This window comes from Phocoena phocoena, chromosome 20 (assembly GCF_963924675.1).
Source record: "Phocoena phocoena chromosome 20, mPhoPho1.1, whole genome shotgun sequence".
In the NCBI taxonomy this organism is placed as follows: domain Eukaryota; kingdom Metazoa; phylum Chordata; class Mammalia; order Artiodactyla; family Phocoenidae; genus Phocoena; species Phocoena phocoena.
In genome coordinates this window covers 57,852,374-57,871,792 of record NC_089238.1, presented here as the reverse complement: position 1 = coordinate 57,871,792, position 19,419 = coordinate 57,852,374, and the positions used below count along the sequence as shown (strand labels likewise).

The window sequence follows — 19,419 nt, the reverse complement described above, 5'->3', positions numbered from 1 at the left end:
CTGAGGCTCTGAAGAGTCAGGCACCTTGTCCAGGTGACGGGGCCTAAAACCAGTGTAGCCGAGAGGCAAATCCAGCCTCCCAGACAGCCTCCCAGCGCTGCTTTCCTTAAGGCTAAGAGACACGGGTCCTAGTGAATCCCCTGATTTACTTTAGATTCTGTTTCATTTCAGAGTTTTTTAGAAAGGACACTAGGGAGGATAATAAAGTGTTTGTTTACTCATCAGCTGAAGTCAGTGGACACTAAAGTTTCATCATATGTCTGAGTTCTTCTTTCTATAAAGGAAATGAATATTACAAAGTCCACTTTGTTCTGGGATCCAGCCCATTCCCCTCCCTACTGCAGACGGCCAGCCCGGCCTTGCCTGTCCACTCTCTGACACGGAGCTGAGCTCAAGGAACAATACCCTCTGTCCACAGGGGCTCGGACACCTGCCGGGTGGGCTCCGCTCTGCACAGGCAGGGTGGCACCCTGTGATCCTGAAGGGGAGGGCCTTGCGTCGGTAGAGGAGGGGCCCTGGGCCTCGGTCTGTCCCGCCCCCAGTGACCACCGCAGGGGGATGGCCCTGGGGCTGGGGCTCTGGGCCAGCCACACCCCCTTCCTGGATCTTCCAGGTCCTTATCTGTGAGGTGGGGAGAGGTGCCCCTGCTCCCCTTGGGGTGCACACCCCAAATGGGGTGAGTCAAACCAGGTGAGTCGTGCAGCGGTAACAGTGAGGGCAGCCGGGCAGGGCTGGCGGCGGGAAGAGCCACCTCCCCGTGTGTGGCTTGGCCACGGCTCTCCCCGCTTCCTGCCTGGCGTGAATGGAGGAGTGTGATGCAATCTGTCAGCCTCTTGGCGCGTCCGGAAGGGAAGGCCTCAGGGCTGCCACATTCCCCATAACGTGCGACTGTCCTGGAAGAGCCCCCTCCCCGCCTTACTGTGCACAGGCTCCCTGGGGCCAGTGATGGGAAAGAACCTGGGTTGCCCTCCAAGGCCCCCTCACCCTGGGTCCCAGCCACGTGGCAGGTCGCACCAGCCTGGATGCCCAGGAGAAGGTAATTCTGCTGTTCAACCTCCGCCCCCGCCCCCGCCCCCGACCTGGCGGTGGGAGATCAGTCGGGCCTCAGAGATCTGGGTCTGCCCCTAGCACCGTGTACAGGGGTCCTCTCTGAGCCTCTGTTTCCTCTTCTGTGCTGGGAATGGCAGTGCTGATGTACTTAATACGGGACAGCTGTCTCTGCCTTGGTCCCGAGGGCCCGAACTGAGAGTGTGTCCACCCCAGAGCCACACGGCGGAGGTCACTGGTCCTGTTTGTCCCTTGCACACGTCGGCCCCCTCATCTGAGGCCGGGCTCAGCTCCTGCTGCCGGAGATGGCTTCAGTGCTGTGACATGGATACTTTGTCCCCCCGTTCTCACAGCCTCGTGTAAGCGCCACCACCCTGAGGCAGCTCATTTTACCACGAGCCTCTGACAGGTGCAGACTCGGCCCGGGTCCCCACGAGTGAGGGCCACTCCAGGTCCATTTGTGACGGCTCTTTGCCTTCATATCTGGTCTGGGAACATCTGAGGGTTTCAGTTTAGGGGTAGCAGCCAAAAGCAACTGGTTTTGAAAGTTTTCAGCCTGAACTTCCTGAGGGCGTAGCAAACAGTCGTGGTCAGCCACTGCATCGGCCAGGCTTAGGGCGGCAAAGAGAAAGTGACACAGCAGGCGGTATTTGGGTATCAGTTAATTTCTGGAAGCACTAAGCGTGGGTGGGGTGCAGTGTGGGCCCCCGGTCCTAACCAGAGCTCAGGGGGCCATTTCCTGTTTTTCTCACACCTGAACTGTCAGGTCTCATCTGGTTAAATAGCGTGGATTTATTTCGTTGTGGCCTTTCCCTCACGTTGTAAAAGTAAACGTAATTGATTTAGCTGGGGGAAGAAGCCACATGGCATCTGCCCGCCCAGGGAAGCCCGGTCCAGACTTTCTCACCCACCGCAGCCCTTGGGAAAAGCCGGTGTGTGCGGGGCATGGTGGACAGACGCCCTTCCCTTGGGTCCAGGCTGTGCTGGTTAATGTTTGACCGCCAGCCTGCCGAGAATAAAAGGCCCCATTTGCGCCCCAGCCATCTCCCTGGGTAGCTGGCGTCAGCAGTGGCGTGGGCACTGGAGCGCTGGCCTCACGGCGTGCGTGTTTCCACGTGCGACTCGGCCGACAGGTAGGAACCACCGAGTAGGAAGGCACGGGTGTTGAGTGTTGGTTTGTTGCCTTTGTTTTCATCTAATTTTGTTCTGTGGTGAGTTTGCAGAGGGGCTGCTGGCGAGGTCCCTGAAGACTGAGCGCTGCCTCCACCTCTGCTCAGCACTTGGAGGGTCACCCTGGGGTCCCAGGCGGGGCCTGCGTGTGTCGGCACATTTGGGGAGCCTGGCTTAGCTGCCCGCCCCCCGTGTCTCCTCTCCCTCCCCGTGGTGGTGACTGGCATGGAGTCTGGGTCTTTAGTATCTGCTGTGACACCAGCCGCAGAGTTCGTGCTCGTTTGCTATTCTCACCACTGGGAGCCTGGGCTGTGCATCTCCTTCAGCCCCCGTGACTTGTCAGGGTGATGCCGCACCCCTTGTGCCCCTGTGGGATCCTACGAGGACCCTCTGAAGAGAGGGTTCCCACCTTGAGAAGTTTGGGTGCCTGTGGGAGAGCCTGACACTTGTGCTGAAGTGTCAGGTGGGAGCAGAAAGGTGACTGAGCACCCCGCCCCCCCCCCCGCCGCCCCGAGATGGCAGTGTGGGCGTTCAGCCTGCTCTGAGCACAGCGCTCTCCTCGAGGGCTCCTGCAGGAGGGACTCAGGTGGCGGTGACGTGTTGAAATTCATTCATTAGGACAAAAAGACCTTTTTGGCAGCCTGGGGGGCACCTGGGCTCACAGCTGTCTCTCAGCCTGTGACCTCAGGGCTGGGGTTCTCCCCACCGGCCCCTCTGCCCGCGTTTCCGCGGGACTCACTCGCTGCCCCTGTCTCCACAGTACTGCTCACGGCCGTCAATTGTTACAGCGTGAAGGCTGCCACCCGCGTCCAGGACGCCTTCGCCGCGGCCAAACTCCTGGCGCTGGCCTTGATCATCCTGCTCGGCTTCATCCAGATCGGGAAGGGTGAGTGCAGCCCCTGGGGTCTCCCAGCTGTCCCGGGAGGCCCTGCTGAGCCTGGGGGCGTGTGGGGGGAGGGGGAGGGGGCCCCGTCTCGGAGCGCCCGGCCCCTAATCCACCGCCTTAGCTAACGGGTGTCACTGGAGTCGGCGCGTCACGCGGTCCCGGGAGAAGCACTGACACTGAGTTAGGTGGGCTGCACGTCACCTGGCGGGTCGTCCGTCCCAGAGCAGCAGGAGAAACAGGTCCGCCACGCAGAGGCCGCTGTCCTGCCCACACAGGGTGGGCCTGGTGGTGACCGGGGTGGGCGGTGGTTCGTGGGGAGAGCTTGGCGACGCGCCTCCTGCATTAGCAGCACGGCCGAGAGGCGCTATTGCCGGTGCCGCTGGATCTTCCACACGGGAACGTGCCCCCAGCCCCCAGCAGGGTCCCCGTGCCCTGTGGATGGCTGCCCGCCATGCCGACCCCTCCCACGATGGGCGCCGATGCAGTGGCGTTTGGTGGCAGTGTGTCTTCCCGCTGGGCCGCGTTCTTGTGAATGGGACGCGAAGTTTATGCTGTGGGCAGGTGGAGTCTCCCCGTTTCTGGCTACTGAGAGGGATGCTGTTGGGAACATTCTCGAGGGTGTCTCTTGGTGAACGGAGGTACTGGCTTCTCCAGGATGGCTGGATGGCAGGCCCACGCTAGCCTTGTGCATGGCTGCCACAGATCTGTGGTCTCGTAGGGGCTGAGGTCACCGTGACGACACAGAGCAGCACCGCCCCCACCCCCCTAGCCCCGTGTGTCGGGGAGCGGGGAGAGCAGCCTCTGTGTCCCCTGGCTTCCTGGGATCTCAGGTTCCAGCATCTTCCTAAAGACAAGACTTTGTCTGGAGGACCCCGGCCGGGCTGGGTTCCAGGTACCAGGAGTGCTGACGGGGGCACTAAGGGAGCTGAGGGACTCCCTGCCACTCAGAGCTTATGGGTGGAAACCAGTGGGTAGGAGGAAAAATCCATCCTGCGCCCACCAGACGGTCTAGCTGGGGAGCACGTTCAGTGTCATTTGAAGAGGACTTGCTGGTGAAGGTCTTGCTTGGCTGGTGTGATTAGATACAGGCTGGTGAAGAATGTAGGGGGGCCGGAGTTTTGTAAAAACAAATTTCAGCAGGGATAGCAAAGCGCCTTTGTTCAGCTTGAATACATAACGTGTTTATAATTCTACTGCCATCGAAAACGTCCTCCCCCCGAAGCCATTCCTTTCTGAACCTGGGAGGCAGTGCAGTGTCTGCAAAATTCCTGTCCGCTGGTTTCCCTCCCAGATGGATGCCCTCCCTTGTAGAGGACACTTTGTGAAAACAACCCTTTCCCCACGAGAGTCGCCTGACTTACCCCTTGGGCGGCTGCCCCAAGGATCCCATGCTGAATGTTGGCGGAAGGGCCAGGGCCCCTCGGGCAGGGGCTCAGCGTGATGGTGCCCAGATTGGCTGCGAGCCACGGTGCATCTGGAGGACATGACCCGCATCTCGCAGACCCGCCCACGTGCCGTCTCTGCCCTTTACCAGTGCCTGGCCCCGCCTGGCCTGCCTGGTGCCCAGAGGGGGGCCTGGGGGCTGCAGAAGGGGCTGGGGCGTGGAGCCTGGCAGGTCCAGGTTCCAGGCCTCTGTTCCAGGCCTCGTCCTCGTCGCAGTCCTGCCCGCCTTCCTGTCCTCCCTCACCAGAAGTTTCTGAGGCCCCGGGTGTGGCTCTGTGCTGAGACCCAGTTGAGGACTCGGCCCTGCCGTCCGGGGCTCGCGCTGTGTCTGGTGTGCGGACATCAAACATGTGCACAGGAGACTCGCAGACGGGCAGGCAGGGCTCGGCCCCGATCAGGAAGGCCCTTCTGAGGGCCAGAGGGACGGCTGGATGAAGGCTCAGAGTTGGTGTGGCCGGGGCTGGCTCTGCAGGGCCCGGGAGGGGCTCAGGTGGCCCGGAGGCCGGGGGAGGCACGCATGCGGGGCCTGGCACCACGCGAGGCCTCTGGATTCCCCCCAGCCTTCTCAGGAGGGGGGCACTGAAATCAGGCCGGCATTTCAGAGCCCGGTGGCCATGAAGTGTGGGTGGCGGAGGCTTGGCCAGGGGCGGCCGCAGAGAGAAGCAGGCCCGGCACGTGGTGTGGAGGGGGCGCCCCGAGGACCAGGGCTGAGTGACAGCGGTGGGCCGAGGGCACTCTGTGCCCGCTTTGACTTCTCCCTGTCGGCCCTTTACCTACAACACCCAGCAGGCCCACGGCCCAAGGCCAGGCCATTCTGAGACTGGAGGGTGGGAGTGGGGAAGGCTCGTCCCTTGAGCCCCAGCCCCTCCTAGAGGACACGCAATGGGACCGTTGTGGTTTTGCTCGGCTGTGTCCTCTGGTGGGCGGGCCCCCGGCGTCTCCTGGAGCAGTTGGAGCAGCTGGTGTCACCCTGCAGGTTAAGGGTGCCCCCTGGGGGAGCTCACGGGAGGGGGAACCGACAGGCCCGGCCCCGGCCCCTGGCCTCCATGGCAGTTCCTGCGAGATCACCTGGCGCTGAGACGTAGGCCCCCGTGTCCGGGAGAGCTGGGCGTGGAGGCTCCTGGCCCCTGTGCTGATCATGTGTGTCCGGGCACTGCCATGGAGTGACCTAGGGCAGGGGTGGCAGGGGTCCACCTGGGCCGAAGGGGATCCTGGCAGTGGGGAGGCCCCGATGGAGCTGTGAAGGCCAGCGTGCCCGCAGGGCTGGGACTCGGCTGGCAGTCACTTGACAGTGTGTGTTTTAGTTCTTAGGTTAGTGGGCCCCCAGGCCACAGAGCAGTGGTGGCCCGACCCTGCCCGGCTTGTAGCAGGGTCGGGGTCCAGTCGTGACCCCACAAGGCCTGTGATGATGGGCACTGTGTGCGGGGACGAGAGCTCCCTCGAGGGACGGCCCACCCTGCGTCCTGTCCCAGGGTGGTGTCCGGAGCTGGTGGGGAAGGCCCAGCACTGGGGGGCAGGGAGGAGACCCTCGTCCTGGGAGGGTCTGGGTCTCAGCAGGGCCTTCGCTTGCTAGAGCCTCGGCGTCCTCACGTGTGAAGTGGCCACATGGCCCCAGGCCTTGGTGCCGCCTGAAACTGTCTTCAGGTTGTGGGCAGGCAGCTTGGGCGGCCTGTGAGCCCGGCTGTTGTCCTCACAGGGAGGGGAGACATTTCGGGGGCTCCCGGGCTCGGCCTCCCCTAGTGCAGGACTTAGGGGCCCTGTGATGGAGGCCGTCTCAGAGGGGCTCAGGGTCATGCTGGGACCGCAGGGTGCTGTAACGGGGGCCACGTGGCTGGGGTTCAGTTCCCCCCACGGTCACCTGTGCCCCAGGAGACAGGGGCGGGGCCGAGGGGGAGGGCGGGCCAGTCTGCTCCTCGCCCAATGCCCAGAGCAGCAGGTCACGTGGCAGACATGGGCACCCCTCAGCCACCGCGGGAGGGCTTGGACGCGAGTGGCTCTTTCCTCTGGACGCTCTTTTTTTTTTTTTTGCGGTACGCGGGCCTCTCACTGTTGTGGCCTCTCCCGTTGCGGAGCGCAGGCTCCGGACGCACAGGCTCAGCGGCCATGGCTCACGGGCCCAGCCGCTCCGCGGCATGTGGGATCTTCCCGGACCGGGGCACGAACCCGCGTCCCCTGCATCGGCAGGCGGACTGTCAACCGCTGCGCCACCAGGGAAGCCCTCCGGGTGCTCTTTGATTGTTTTTAATTGAGACCTTTCGATCAGCCTGCGTGGCTCTGCAGATTCCGCGTCCAGAGTCATCACAGATGGGAAGACACATGCTTTGCTTGTGCTGCCCTCGGGGATGAGACCAAAGGCCTGGAAGTTGGCTCTCTCCCTGCCGACCTTGCTCACCCATGCCCTGGGTGGTCAGCTGCTCGGATGGGGCCGCAGCAGGACGGGGCGGCAGCCACACAGCCCTGTGCTGGGCACACTTTGTGCCCAGGGGTCTCTGCAGCCTGTGCAGTGCAGAGAGGGTCCTTTGAGGCTTGAAGCTGATCCTGAGGCCCCGGGGCAGCTCCTCCAGGAGTTTAAAAGACGGACGACACCGGAGACAGACGCTGGCCACGGTGAATGGGCACCGTCACCACCCCCGCCCCGAGGCAGAGCGGAGAATAGGCACCAGACACCGTGCGCTCAGCCCGGGGTGTGGAGACGGGAAAGAGGGACCCGCGGCAAGCCAGCTGTGGGATGCAGCCTCCCAAGGGTGCCTGGTTTCTGGGTAGAGCAGGAGACCCGCTAAGGGCAGGGGTCCTACAGAGCTGACTCTCAGATGGGGCTCAGTCCCACGGCCAAGCACCTGCTCGCTTGGCCCGTGATGGTGAGGCGGGATCCAAGGCCCCGGCTGTGGCATGTGCTGACCTTGCCTGTGAAGGCACAGCGGAAACGGGGGTGTTGTGGGGCAGGGGCAGCACAGGACACAGACCAGGGCCTTAAAAGGACAGCAGTTACCCCCTCACGGTCTTGGGGCTGGCAGTCCAAAACCAGGCCGGGCTCCGTCTGGAACCTGGAGGGAGGAGCGTGCTTGCCTCTTCCGGCTCCAGTGGTTCCCGGGCTCGTGGCTGCATCACTCTGCCTCTGTCCTCACGTGGCCCCCGTGTTTCTGTGTCTTATAAGGACGCTCTCGGGGAATTAGGGCCCACCCTCGTCCATGGTCTCAACGTTGAGATCCTTGCGTTGATTCCATCTGCAAAGATCCTTTTCTAGAGCAGGTCGCCTTCTGAGGTTCCGGGGGGACATGAACTTTGGGGGTAACCTGTGCAGTGCGCTCTACCACATACACGACCATTATGTGGAACCCCAGAGGGTTCAGGAGGGACCAGGTGGAAGGTTCCTGCACAGTGGACACCCGCCCACCCTGGTTTGGGGAATGACTTTCTCACAGTCAGCGTCCTGGGAGGAGTACCCGTGGGCAGAGGCAGGAGGGAGAGCACTGGGCAGGGCGCGGCCTGGTCACCCTGAGGCTCTGGCATTTTTCCAGCTTGCCCCCAGCTGCCATCTCCAGGCTGGGCATTGAGAGACTGTGGGTTCCCATGCCCGGGCCCAGGCCAAGCCTTGGTGAGTGTGACGTAAGCCCGGCAGGATCTTGGGGGGACGCAGACACCATGAGGAGCCCTTGTCCTCTGATTCAGAGGGGCTGGCACATCCCCCGGGGCTCCTGGTCCCGTCCCCACGCGCACAGCTCCTGAGAGTGGGGTGCCCTGCGCCCCCGGGTCGAGGGTTGCCATGGCTCTGTCTGCATGACGCAGGGGTCTGGGCTGCTTTCCCTGAAATCGGCTCCTGGGGCCTTGTGAACACTCCCACCCCAGTCAGCCTGGTTCCCGAGGCTGCCAGAGAGCCCAGGATGTGGCTCTGCGCTAGCTTTCACCTTCCCGCGGCCCTCTGAGATGGGCAGACCCTATGAAGCGGCCTCGGGGCCTGCCTGTGCCTGCACCTCGGGTGAGCCTGGGGGCGGGGCGGGGCGGGGCGGGGCGGGGCGGGGCGGGGCGGGACCCACCCCAGGTGGCACCACCTTCTGGGTGAGCAGCGAGTTAGAGGCGGCTTTGAGGCCTGCCGAGAAGCCCCAGAGACGGGGTGGCCCAGGGGACCCACACCCCCGGCCCCTGCGGGAGGGCCTGTGCTCCCCCATCTGTCCATCGTGATGACTTTTCTGCCTGCCTGCCTTCTGTGGGCCTGGGGGCCCCATGAGGACAGAGCTGGAGTGGGGAGCTCGGCGGTCATGGGCGCGGGTGGGGGTGTTAACGAGGTCATCCATCCCGTGTCTGGCCGGCATCTGGAGCTCTGTGTTTTTAACAAGGATGGCATCCCGGTTTGGGGTCCACTGGGGGGACGGCCGAGGACATGAGCCACGCACCTGCCAGCACCGTCTATAGCGGGATCCCACCCGGCACTGTTCGCTGTGTTGGCCGTCTCGTGTGTTGCCGGGTATTTGCATCACCCAGACTCCACCCGCTGGATGACGCCCCCAGCCGTGACAATCCCAAGTGTCTCCCATCACCGCATGTCCCCTGGTTGCTGGGGCCGGTGGGTGGCTGAGACCACCGTGCGGGGTCTGAGATCTGCCCTGATCTGCCCTCCCAGGGGGTTTTCTTGTGTCTCCTTTGGTGGCCGCCAGGCACCGAGCGGCTGCGGACACACATCATTCCATGGGGTGTGGCTGCCTCCCTTCTTTTACTGCTCTGGAGACTACCAGGCAGGTGCCGCGCACGCCCCCCCAGCTCTCCAGACCTCTGCAAGCCCAGCTGCTGTGAGGGCTCCAGCCCCAACAGGACGCCCGGGCGGCGCGGGCAGGTGGAGCCACTGTCCCCGGGCGGGCTCCCCCGAGCCGTGCCTGTCCTGGGGGTCCCGGGGCCAAGTGCCGTGCAGAGCCAGCAGGCCCGGCGCCCATTCCAAGGTGCCCGTGGAGAGGAGGGCAGAGCTCGGCCAGTGTTTGGTCGGGTGCCCAGCCCGGCTGCGGGTCTGATCCAGGCGGCCCTCCAGCTCAGGCGGAGGCTGGACAGACCCAGGAGTTCTGCCGAGGGGGCCCATGTGTGCACCCAATCGGGCGCTGGCTGTCGGCAGGAGGGAGGTGACAGGGAGGGGGCAGCACAGAGGGACTTGCAGTGGTGGATGGGAGCCCAAAGCAGCCACATTCCTGGCGGAGCTCCCCCTCAACCCCCTCCCCCCCACACCACCGTGCCAGGAGAGAAGCAGGGGGTGTGCTGGCCTCTGTGCACCTGGATGCCCACTTTCCTCCAGGGCGTTCGGGTGCTTTGTAGACAGGGAAAGAGGCCCCGGATAACCAAGAGAGCTCCCAGCAGGACGGCCCGGCCACACCTGTCCTACCGCGGCCCCCAGTGGAGCCCGTGAGAGTCTTCAGTCTGCGTTTGGGCCAGAGCAGCTAGTATTTTCTTGGGGTTTCAGAGGCTGCAAAGTCACTCTAAATCCAGGAAATAACCGTTCTGCAGCAGGAATTCCATCCACTGTCTCAGGGCGATGACGCGTTTACGTCAGGACTCCAAGCTGTTAGCACGGAGCCCCTTGATGAAAACAGAGGCTTCCCAGGCCGCGGGGCTGAAAACGGTGGTTCTGTAAGCCCAGCCTGTATTTCAAGCCTTGAATTTTATTCTCAGCAAGAGCACAGCCCGTCCTCCTGCGTAGCCGTGTCTCTAGCCCACACGCGCACGTGCGTGTATCCATGGTGTGTGCACACGTGTGTACGGTGTCACTAATTCAGGATCGTGCTCGAGGTGGGAGCCAGGTTTTTAAAATATATTTATTTATTTATTTATCTTTGGCCGCACTGGGTCCTAGTTGCTGCGTGCGGGCTTTCTTTTAGTTGTGGCGCGCGGGGGGCTACTCTTCGTTGAGGCGTGCAGGTTTCTCATCGCGGTGGCTTCTCTTGTTGCGGAGCGTGGGTTCTAGGCGTGCGGGCTTCAGTAGTTGTGGTGCACGGGCTTAGTTGCTCCGCGGCATGTGGGATCTTCCCGAACCAGGGCTCGAACCCGTGTCCCCTGCATTGGCAGGCGGATTCTTAACCACCGCACCACCAGGGAAGTCCTGGGAGCCAGTTTTAATGGCTGCACCAAGATCTATCTTCCAGCATGTGCGAAAAGCAGTTCCCCTTGAAGCACAAGCAGGAGATCGAAGTATGTCCTGATGGGGAAATGGTGCAGATTGAGGAGAAAATCACAAGTGCCTTACTTGTAAGGAGCCCTTGCTGTGAAAGGCCTTTAATGTTCCAGAAGTAGTTGCAAGACCCTGACGGGCAGCAGCGACACCCTGTAGGGGTGCAGGGTCTTCTGGAGACCTGGGGTCGTGGGAGCAGCTGCCTGCCTGCTCAGGAGGCCAGACCCAGGTCTGTGGGCAGGTGGCCTGAGCCTCAGCTTCCCCAACTTGTGGGACAGATGCCCCTCCCCCTCCTCACAGATGTAAAGGAAGGCACATTCCAGAACATTCCATGGGGAGCAGCCAGGCCCTGGGTGCTGTGCTGGGGTGCCCTGTCCTGAGCCGGCTCTCTGCACTGCCCCCGCCCACCAGCCTGCTGACCACCCTGTGACCAGGCGGTCTCAGGACCCGGGCCTCCAACACAGATCCACGTGTGGGTGGCGGGCTGGGTGAGGTGCCACCCTCCCTGGAGCCTTTTCTCATCACGAGACCGTGGCCTCATCTGGGGAGCGGAAGGGACCTCCTGCGTCCTAAGTCCTTCTCCCAGCTCACGCCTGAGCACACCTGCAGGGCAGAGTCCAGGCATCCAGGGCATCTGGACCCAGAAAGGAACTTGGGGTCCCTCCCCTCCCCCCGCGGTGTTTGCCAGAGGAAATCAGTGCTGCCTTGAAGTGCAGGCTTTGGCTGGGTAGAATGACGGGGTTTTATGGGAGCTTCCCTGCCATGGGTCCGCTTTTCGACCTCCTCCTCATACCATCACCGTGTTGTGTTCCTGGGGTGACCAAGGCCATCGCCCTTGCGGAAGGCATGGCGTCCTCCATCCCCCCATCCCCCCGTCCCCCGAGGGACCTGCAGATCCTCCAGCCACGGGCGGCAGTGACCCATGTAGCAGCCCCAGGGTCACGTCTCAGCCTGGTCCCTCGGGTCCTAGACCATGTGCTTCTCGGCAGCACGGGGCACAGACCCTCATATCCAGAGCCATGGGGCCTGTGTCACGGCCGCACCCAGAGCCGCGGAGCCAGGAACGAAAACCCCGTGGACTCTGGCCGAGCCCCTGCCCGTGTCTGTCGGCACCTGGCTGGCAGGCTGGTCCCTCCTTATGGAGCGAGTCTTTCTGGGCCTGGGTGTTATGGGGCCATTTCACGGATGGTATAACAGCCTCAGAAAGGGCCAGACACTGTCCTAGTAGCCAGGGACCCTTCTAAGGCCCCCACATTTCACGTCTACCATACTGGATTGAGTGGTGGCCCCCAAAACATGTCCAACGGAATCGGTGGATGTGGCCTTATTCAGGAAAAGGGTCTCTATAGGTGTAATTAAGGAAAGGATGGAGCTGAGATCATCCTGGGTTAGGGGGGCCCTAAGTCCAATGACAGGTGTCCTTTTGGGTCACAAGAGGAGCCACAGCAGAGGTGCCAGTGAAGGCAGGGGCAGAGGTTGGAGCGATAACAGCCACAAGCCCAGGACGCCTGGAGCCATTCAGGGTGGAAATGGTCAGCAGAGAAGCCGACCCCCTGTGTCCAAGAGCCCAGTACGTCCATCTGGGTTAGGGAACAGAGCTGAGCCCACCGTCCCTCACCAGCTGCAGCCCCTCGGGTGCAGCCGCATCCCAGGGCGGGTCCAGGTCGTCTTCGGGAGCTCGTGTGCCCAGACGAGAAGGCTGGCTTACGCTTAGCAGCTCTGGGCTCCCAACACTAAGGGGGAGAGTGGAGACGCAGCCCAGGTGCCCTGACTGGGCCGCATCTTGAGATCTGCAGGGAGCGTCCTCTGAGGCGCCCAGCGCCCTGCAGCCCAGGCAAGGCAGACCCACCCCGGTGCCCGCCCGTCCCAGGCATCCTGTCCCACAGGCACAGATGGGCGCTGGGTGTCTGCCCGGCCGGGGGTCTGCAGAGCTGCCCTCCCCATCTCGAGTGGGCGGGGCCAGGGGCCTCAGACCTAGCCGAACCGCGCTCACCCTGCCTGCCTGCCCCGGCCCCTGGGAGTCTGGGGGCTCACAGGTGCATTTAATCTGTTGCATTTTTGTCTATTACTGTATTTTGATCCAGGAACGTTGCGGAACTTGTGGCTTGGCCTCCGTGCCACGATTTCTAACCCAGAATCCCTATCTGTCTGTTTGGCCCCTGCCAGGTAACATGTTCAATCTGGACCCCAAGTCCTCGTTTGAAGGCACCAAAGTGGACGTGGGGAACATCGTGCTGGCCCTGTACAGCGGCCTCTTTGCCTACGGGGGATGGTAGGTTCTAGAACATCCGGGCCCTGGGGCACATGTGCCAGACCCCAAAGTGTCCAGAAATCCACACCTCTCGGCCATCCACGGGCAATTCTACGGGGTGGGGCCCCGAGGAAGCACAGAGGGGCCCTCGTAGCAGTGCTGTTCTCGGCTCGTGTCCTGCCCCCGAGAATGGGGCCCCGAGATAAACCTCTGCTGACACCTCAGGGACGGTGCTGCTTCCCAGGGGGGGTGGCGCTGGGGAGGGGCAGGACCATCGCCATCTCAGGAGGCGCCCCCATGGCCCCAGCTGCTCACCAGGAGGGAGTGAGCGTCCCTGGGGGTGTGGGCGTCCCCTCTCCACCGGCCCAGGGCAGCCAGGTCGGACTCCCCGTGGAACCTGCGTTCTTTCTTCCCGATGACTGCGGGAGGAACGTGTAATAAAAGTCTGCTCTCTCAATTCTAGGAATTACTTGAATTTTGTCACAGAGGAGATGATTAATCCCTACAGGTATGTATGCGAACAGAGGCGCGTGTTTTTATCATTTTCACCTGAGAGAAGGAAGAAGCCTGGTTCTATCCAAGAGCCCATCCTTGGGCTCAGCCCAGCCCCCGACAAAAGCAGTGCATGGCCTTCCGGGAGGGCCCCTGGGGTCAGGATCATGGGGGCCGTGTGATCTAGAAGGAGGTTCGTCCTCAGAATGGGCAGGAAGTCCATTTCACAGATGGGGTGTGGAGGCCGGCAGGGCTGAGTCGCTGGCCCAGGTTTGCACAGCTGCCCTGCCCCAAGCGCCACCTTCCAGCTACTTGCTGGTCACGTGCCGCTTCCCCTGCAGCGAGGGACGGGCCCGGCCCCGTCGGGGGCTTCATTTTGGTGATGCGCCCGCCCGGTCCTTGCAGAAACCTGCCCCTGGCCATCATCATCTCCCTCCCCATCGTCACCCTGGTGTACGTGCTGACGAACCTGGCCTACTTCACCACGCTGTCCCCTGAGCAGATGCTCACGTCGGAGGCTGTGGCCGTGGTAAGATGCCACCTGCCGCTAAGAGCCGGCCGCGGCCCTCCGAGCCCACGATGAGAAGCAGGCCGGGCCCCTCGTCTGCAAAGTGTGCTCCTACTCAGAGGGGTTGAGCTGGTGCTTTAGCAAGCCTGCCAGCGGGTGCAGGGCACTGGCTGTATGTGGGGACCACAGGGAGCTTTAGCAGCGCTGGTGCCCAGACCACCCTGGACAGTTTTAAGTTGGCACGTCTGTGGTGGTTCCAGTGATGGTCGCTCTTAGAGCCGAGGGGCTGAGTCCATTACGGACCTCCAGCCCCACCTCAGAGGCCTGTCCCACGTTCCGAATAGATACTGAGCCCTCGGGGAGGGGATTGTGTGTGGGCCAGCCCGGGGGTGGGGGGCGGTGAGGAGCCTGCGGACGGCCAGGTGGGGCAGTCGGGGCGTCACGGGGCAGGGCTCACGCTCAGCGTCCGTCTAGGACTTTGGGAACTACCACCTGGGCGTCATGTCCTGGATCATCCCCGTCTTCGTGGGTCTGTCCTGCTTTGGCTCCGTCAACGGGTCCCTCTTCACGTCTTCCAGGTGAGCCCCACCAGGGCCGCCGCCCTCGGTCACTCAGGCTCTGGCGGCAGAGCGGGGGAGCGGGCGGGGCTGCGCGTGGGGAGCTGCCACGTGTGGCTTTCTCGCGTGCTCTCGGAGAGCTCTATTTTTTGTTACTTTGAGTAATAACATAACTGTCAAAACATTCAAGTGACACAGAAATAACGCACGTTCCTGCCCAGAGGTGACACAACTGCGGTGTCCGTCCAGGCTCTCTCGTGGGTTCACGTGAGCCCTGCGGGGGGCTGGAGGTGACAGGGCCCCTTGCCAGCTGGCTCCGTGGGGGACACCAAGGCCCACGGCAGGGAGCCCGGTCCTCAGCACAGGCCCCGTCCGCTCCCCACCTGCCTGGGTCCCTCGGCCGAGGCCGACCGCCTTCCCCTCTGTCCGCAGGCTGTTCTTCGTGGGCGCCAGGGAGGGCCACCTGCCCTCCATCCTCTCCATGATCCACCCGCAGCTGCTGACGCCCGTGCCCTCGCTCGTGTTCACGGTGAGTCCCCGCCCTCCATGGGGCGGGGGTCACTGGCGGGGCGAGGTGGAGGGTGGGCGTGTCCCTCGGGGATCGTTGTGGGCTCTGCAGAGGGAGTCCGGGGAGCGGCCACGCCGTCCCGGCTCCGCCTAGTGTCACCGGGCTGCGGGCCGGAGGCCGAGGTGGAGGTGAGACGGGCTATAGCGCGAAGTGTGTCTCCACGTCGTGCTCTTCGCCACACGCTCCCCTGAACTCCACAGGGCGCCGGATGGTTTTTTGTTTCTCGTTCCAAAATTAATACATGGTGGTTATTTAAAAAAAGAGAGAGAGAAACAAGAAGCAGAAACAACCTGGAGGCGTGTGAAGCCAAACCTCCCCCACAGGGCAGCGCGTGGCCTGTGACCCCTCCTTGAAATCCAGGCGCCTTGGCCCCTTCCCCATCAGCGCTTTCGTTTGCCGTGAGGGCCTGCGTGTCCCACAGACCACATCTTCCTTTAAGACGGGAGTGGGTGCGTGCGGTCAGCCCGCCCGCCAGGCGTGTCCCGGCGGCAGCGGCTCACGGCCCATCCCCGTGCTTGCAGTGCGCCATGACCCTGCTGTACGCCTTCTCCAAAGACATATTCTCCGTCATCAACTTCTTCAGCTTCTTCAACTGGCTCTGTGTGGCCCTGGCCATCATCGGGATGATCTGGCTCCGCTACCAGAAGCCAGATCTGGAGCGGCCCATCAAGGTGAGGGTCCGCACGGTCCCCACGTGTGCCCGGGCAGCCAGCGTCGCTCTGTGGGCCTCCGTCCCCTCTGCACACCGGGGCTCAGGGCACCCTTCTCCAAGGGCCCTGGTGAGAAGCCTTGAGTTCTGTTGATGACTGTTTGATTCTAGGTGCTGGGGTTCGTCAAAGGACACGATAGTCACCCCCCACCCCCAGCACCTAATCCTCCTAGAGCTTATCTTCTAGCGAAAGGAGAGGAGCAGAAGTAAAGCAGCTTGCGGCCCCGGGCGGCCGGGGTGGCCGAGAGCAGACCGCACGTGGGCGGAGGGGACGGGCCCCACCTTGTCTGGGGAGGGCCGCGTCCTCTGACTTTGCCCCTGAGTGAACGGAGGCTTTTCGGCACCAGGCTGCCCACCGTGCCCCCGGCCTGAGGTCGGCTTTCTGTGTCCTCATAAACTCAGTACTGGGCACAGCTGCCCAAGGGCGACCTTGTTTCTCCAAAAAGGGCATCACACCCCTGCTGGGGAGGCCTGGTGAGCACGTCAGCTATGCCCCCGACAGGCATGCCGGAGTGAGAGGGCAGAGCCCGTGGCGTGGCGGCTGCCGACCGGCAGCTCCTGCCCTTCATCCGGTCCTGGTGGCGTGTGGCCAGCAGCTGGCGCCTGTCCACGGGCCCCTCGCCCACCGAGCAGTCCTGCAATGCCAGCCAGGACCGGATTTCCTGTCTTGGACAGGTTCCGCCAGGGGACCCGGCGGCCTCAGTGCCCTGGACCGCCTTGCTCCCTGCTTGTGGGGAGCAGGCCTGTCCTTGTGGAGCTGCGGGTGGAGCAGGCATGAGGGCCGACCTGATGGGACCCTCGCTCACCCCAGGGTCTCTTGCCAAGGTGTAGACAGAGGGCGGGTTCCGGGTGTGGACAGGCCGCCTGGCAGGAGGCACGGTGGGTGCAGACAGGGGACAAGTGTCCCTGGGGCCCTGGCTGTGCTGTGGGTGCCTCTGTGGCTCCTCTTCTGGGCCCTGTGTGGGCGGGGCTGTCTGCCAAGCGGCCACGCAGCCTGTGGTCCAGTCCATCCGCAAGGACTCTCTGAGAAGGTGGGTGCCCCTTGCCTATTGGTGGGTGGCCACGGCCTTCCCAGAGGCATTGTCCCAACGCCACGGGACAGTGGTGAGGGGCGGGGCCGGGGTCCCGCCCTGCGATGTGGGAACCAGGGGGGCCCACCTTCCCCCACCTGGGAAGCCTGGTTGGTCCAGCTCACCCGCCAGCACCAGCTGGGCTTTGGGTAGTCACTGCCCAGCGCTGGGTGCTGAGGTGGGTAAACGGAGAACAAGGTTCTCAAGAGACCAGCACGACCCAGGGGAGCCTCAGGCCCTAGTGAACCCTGGAGACGCCGCAGGGCGAGTGCGGCAGCCCGGGAGGTCGGGCCCTTTTGGATCCGGAAGGAGAAGCTGGGCGCAGGGCTGTCCGGGGGGGGGTCCATGGGAGGGGCTGGGTGGGCCCAAGGGCGAGGCCGGCTCTGGCAGGGGCACAGGGAGGGTGCCGTGCTCCCAGGGCTGGCCAGGACACCGCAGGTGCAGGACCCGCGGGGAGGTCCCGCTCCCCGTGTCAGCTGCGTCCCCTCCCCAGGTCCACCTGGCTCTCCCAGCGTTGTTCATCCTGGCCTGCTTGTTCCTGATCGCCGTCTCCTTTTGGAAGACCCCCGTGGAGTGTGGCATCGGCTTTACCATCATCCTCAGTGGCCTGCCTATCTACTTCCTCGGCGTCTGGTGGAAAAACAAGCCCAAGTGGCTGCTGCAGGGCATCTGTGAGTACCTCCCCCCAGGCCGGGCCTCCTCCACCCGCCCTGGGGTCTGCCCCGCCCGCCTGGCCAGGAGTGACGCGGCAGGCAGTGCCCACGGCCCTGGGTCAGCGGGGGGTCGGGGTCGGGACGTGTGAGGCCCTGGCCGAGCAGACGGTGCTGGGCGTGTCTGGTGGTGACCTAGCCCACGTATTTCAGGGCAAGGCGCTCAGCTGCGCCCAGCTAGTCTCAGGACAAGGGATTCCAGAAATCCAGGCCGCCCTTGCCAAGTAACGAAATCCCCGTCTGCCGCCAGCTTAAACCCGGCCGGCTGAGGAGGAGAAAGCAGGATCTGCACTGTGGCCACAGGGCTCATTTACAAGCCTGGTTCAGGACCCTGTGCCGAGACCGCTGTTAGTGTGACAGGCTCCTGCATGGGCTTCAAAATCCCCCGGGGTAGCCGTCCCAGAATTCTGATGGGCACCTGCCCGGGGCCCAGGACGCTGTCCATCATGTCGCTGGAGCTTTGCCTCCAGCCCGGACTGTGGTCCCTGTTGAAGAGCTGTCAGAACACACCCAGGGCCTAGAGCAGGGCCCCTCCGTTCTGAAATCTGCCCCGAGTGATGCTCGTGAAGGCTCTGTGGGTGAAGGGTTCTCCTGGGCGCCAGCACACCCGCCTGTTCCAGCCCCTCTGAGGTCCGCGGTGGGCGTGCTGGCTGCCGGTCCTGGAGGTCTGCCAGGCGGTGGCCCGGGTGTGGTGTCACAGGCCTCCAGCAGGGGGGCCACCATCTAGTTACGTCTCTCGATGGTCCTGGGGTCTGAACCGGGATGAGGGGTGGAGCCGGCACCCGCCTGTTGCCGGGATCCTTGGCCACACCTCCCTGAGTAACGTAACCGTTAGGAGGCCTGCAGGCCCGATGTGCGCACGCGCGCGCGCCCACACACACGCAAATTGGGAGGTTCCACATAAATTTCTGGCTTTCTGGCTTCTCCTACAACCTCAGGACGGGGCGGGGTGAGTCCACATCCCTTGCTGCCCTGACCCCCCAGGCCCGGGACCAGAGGATCCCCAAGTAACTCCGCTCTTCTCCTGGCAGTTTCCACGACGGTCCTTTGCCAGAAGCTCATGCATGTGGTTCCCCAGGAGACGTAAGCGACAGGATCTGAGAAGCTGCCGGAAAGAAAACGCAGAGATTGTTTTAAACCACCCACCCCTTAGAAAGCGACTCCGGTTCCATCATCCAGGCAGCTCAGCTGGGGGCCCCCACTGTCCCTCCCCCGGGGTGGCGGCCGGGCCACTGTGAACCCTGGTACGAATTTAGTCCCAGAAGACGGATGTCTGTGGATACCTCTCGAGCGTGGAGGCGGGAACGTTGGACCGAGGAGGCCGCGGGGCTTCCTGCAGAATCGGGCCTTCTCCCTTCTCACCTTTGTGTATTTGTACTTTTTTTTAACTTTATTTTTTTGGCCGCGCCGTGCGGCACGTGGGATCTTAGTTCCCCGAGCAGGGATTGAACCTGTGCCCCCTCCATTGGGAGCACCGAGTCTTAACCACTGGACCGCCAGGGAAGTCCCTTTATTATTTTTGTTTTAACTTAATCTTAGGTCGCGTCGACACCACCAAGATGATTATTTTTTAAAGAAACGTGTGTTGGCGGGGGCGGGGGCGCGTCTTTTCTCCCCTAATGCCACCCATAGCACAATGTGTCTCAGAGGGACCAGATCCTGTCGCCAGATTCCGGCACGTCTCGAGAACGGAGGGGTTCTGAGAACCCCCCCTGAGAACCCTCTGGACGGTGGCCTGGACACACGCGCTTGGGCTTTGCCGTTTCTCTGTTACCGTAGATGTAGTGACTTTCGTGAAACTAACCCACGTGCTCATGTCTCGTTGCCTTAAAGACCTGCGTTAGCTCCCTTCCCAACCCCAGA

General features: G+C 63.0%; 1 protein-coding gene across 1 annotated transcript in view; it reads left to right on the top strand.

The window, feature by feature from the left end:
• Positions 1 to 18,933, top strand: part of SLC7A5 (solute carrier family 7 member 5) — a 30,319-nt gene extending 11,386 nt beyond the window's left edge. Inside the window, exons 2-11 of the mRNA XM_065898638.1 lie at positions 2,978 to 3,103; positions 12,858 to 12,963; positions 13,406 to 13,450; positions 13,840 to 13,963; positions 14,417 to 14,520; positions 14,932 to 15,028; positions 15,589 to 15,738; positions 17,340 to 17,517; positions 18,588 to 18,651; positions 18,699 to 18,933. Of these exons, the coding sequence (XP_065754710.1) occupies positions 2,978 to 3,103; positions 12,858 to 12,963; positions 13,406 to 13,450; positions 13,840 to 13,963; positions 14,417 to 14,520; positions 14,932 to 15,028; positions 15,589 to 15,738; positions 17,340 to 17,517; positions 18,588 to 18,643 (986 nt within the window). The 3' untranslated portion in view covers positions 18,644 to 18,651; positions 18,699 to 18,933. The remainder of the gene's footprint in view (positions 1 to 2,977; positions 3,104 to 12,857; positions 12,964 to 13,405; positions 13,451 to 13,839; positions 13,964 to 14,416; positions 14,521 to 14,931; positions 15,029 to 15,588; positions 15,739 to 17,339; positions 17,518 to 18,587; positions 18,652 to 18,698) is intronic.
• Positions 18,934 to 19,419: the final 486 nt, after the last annotated feature.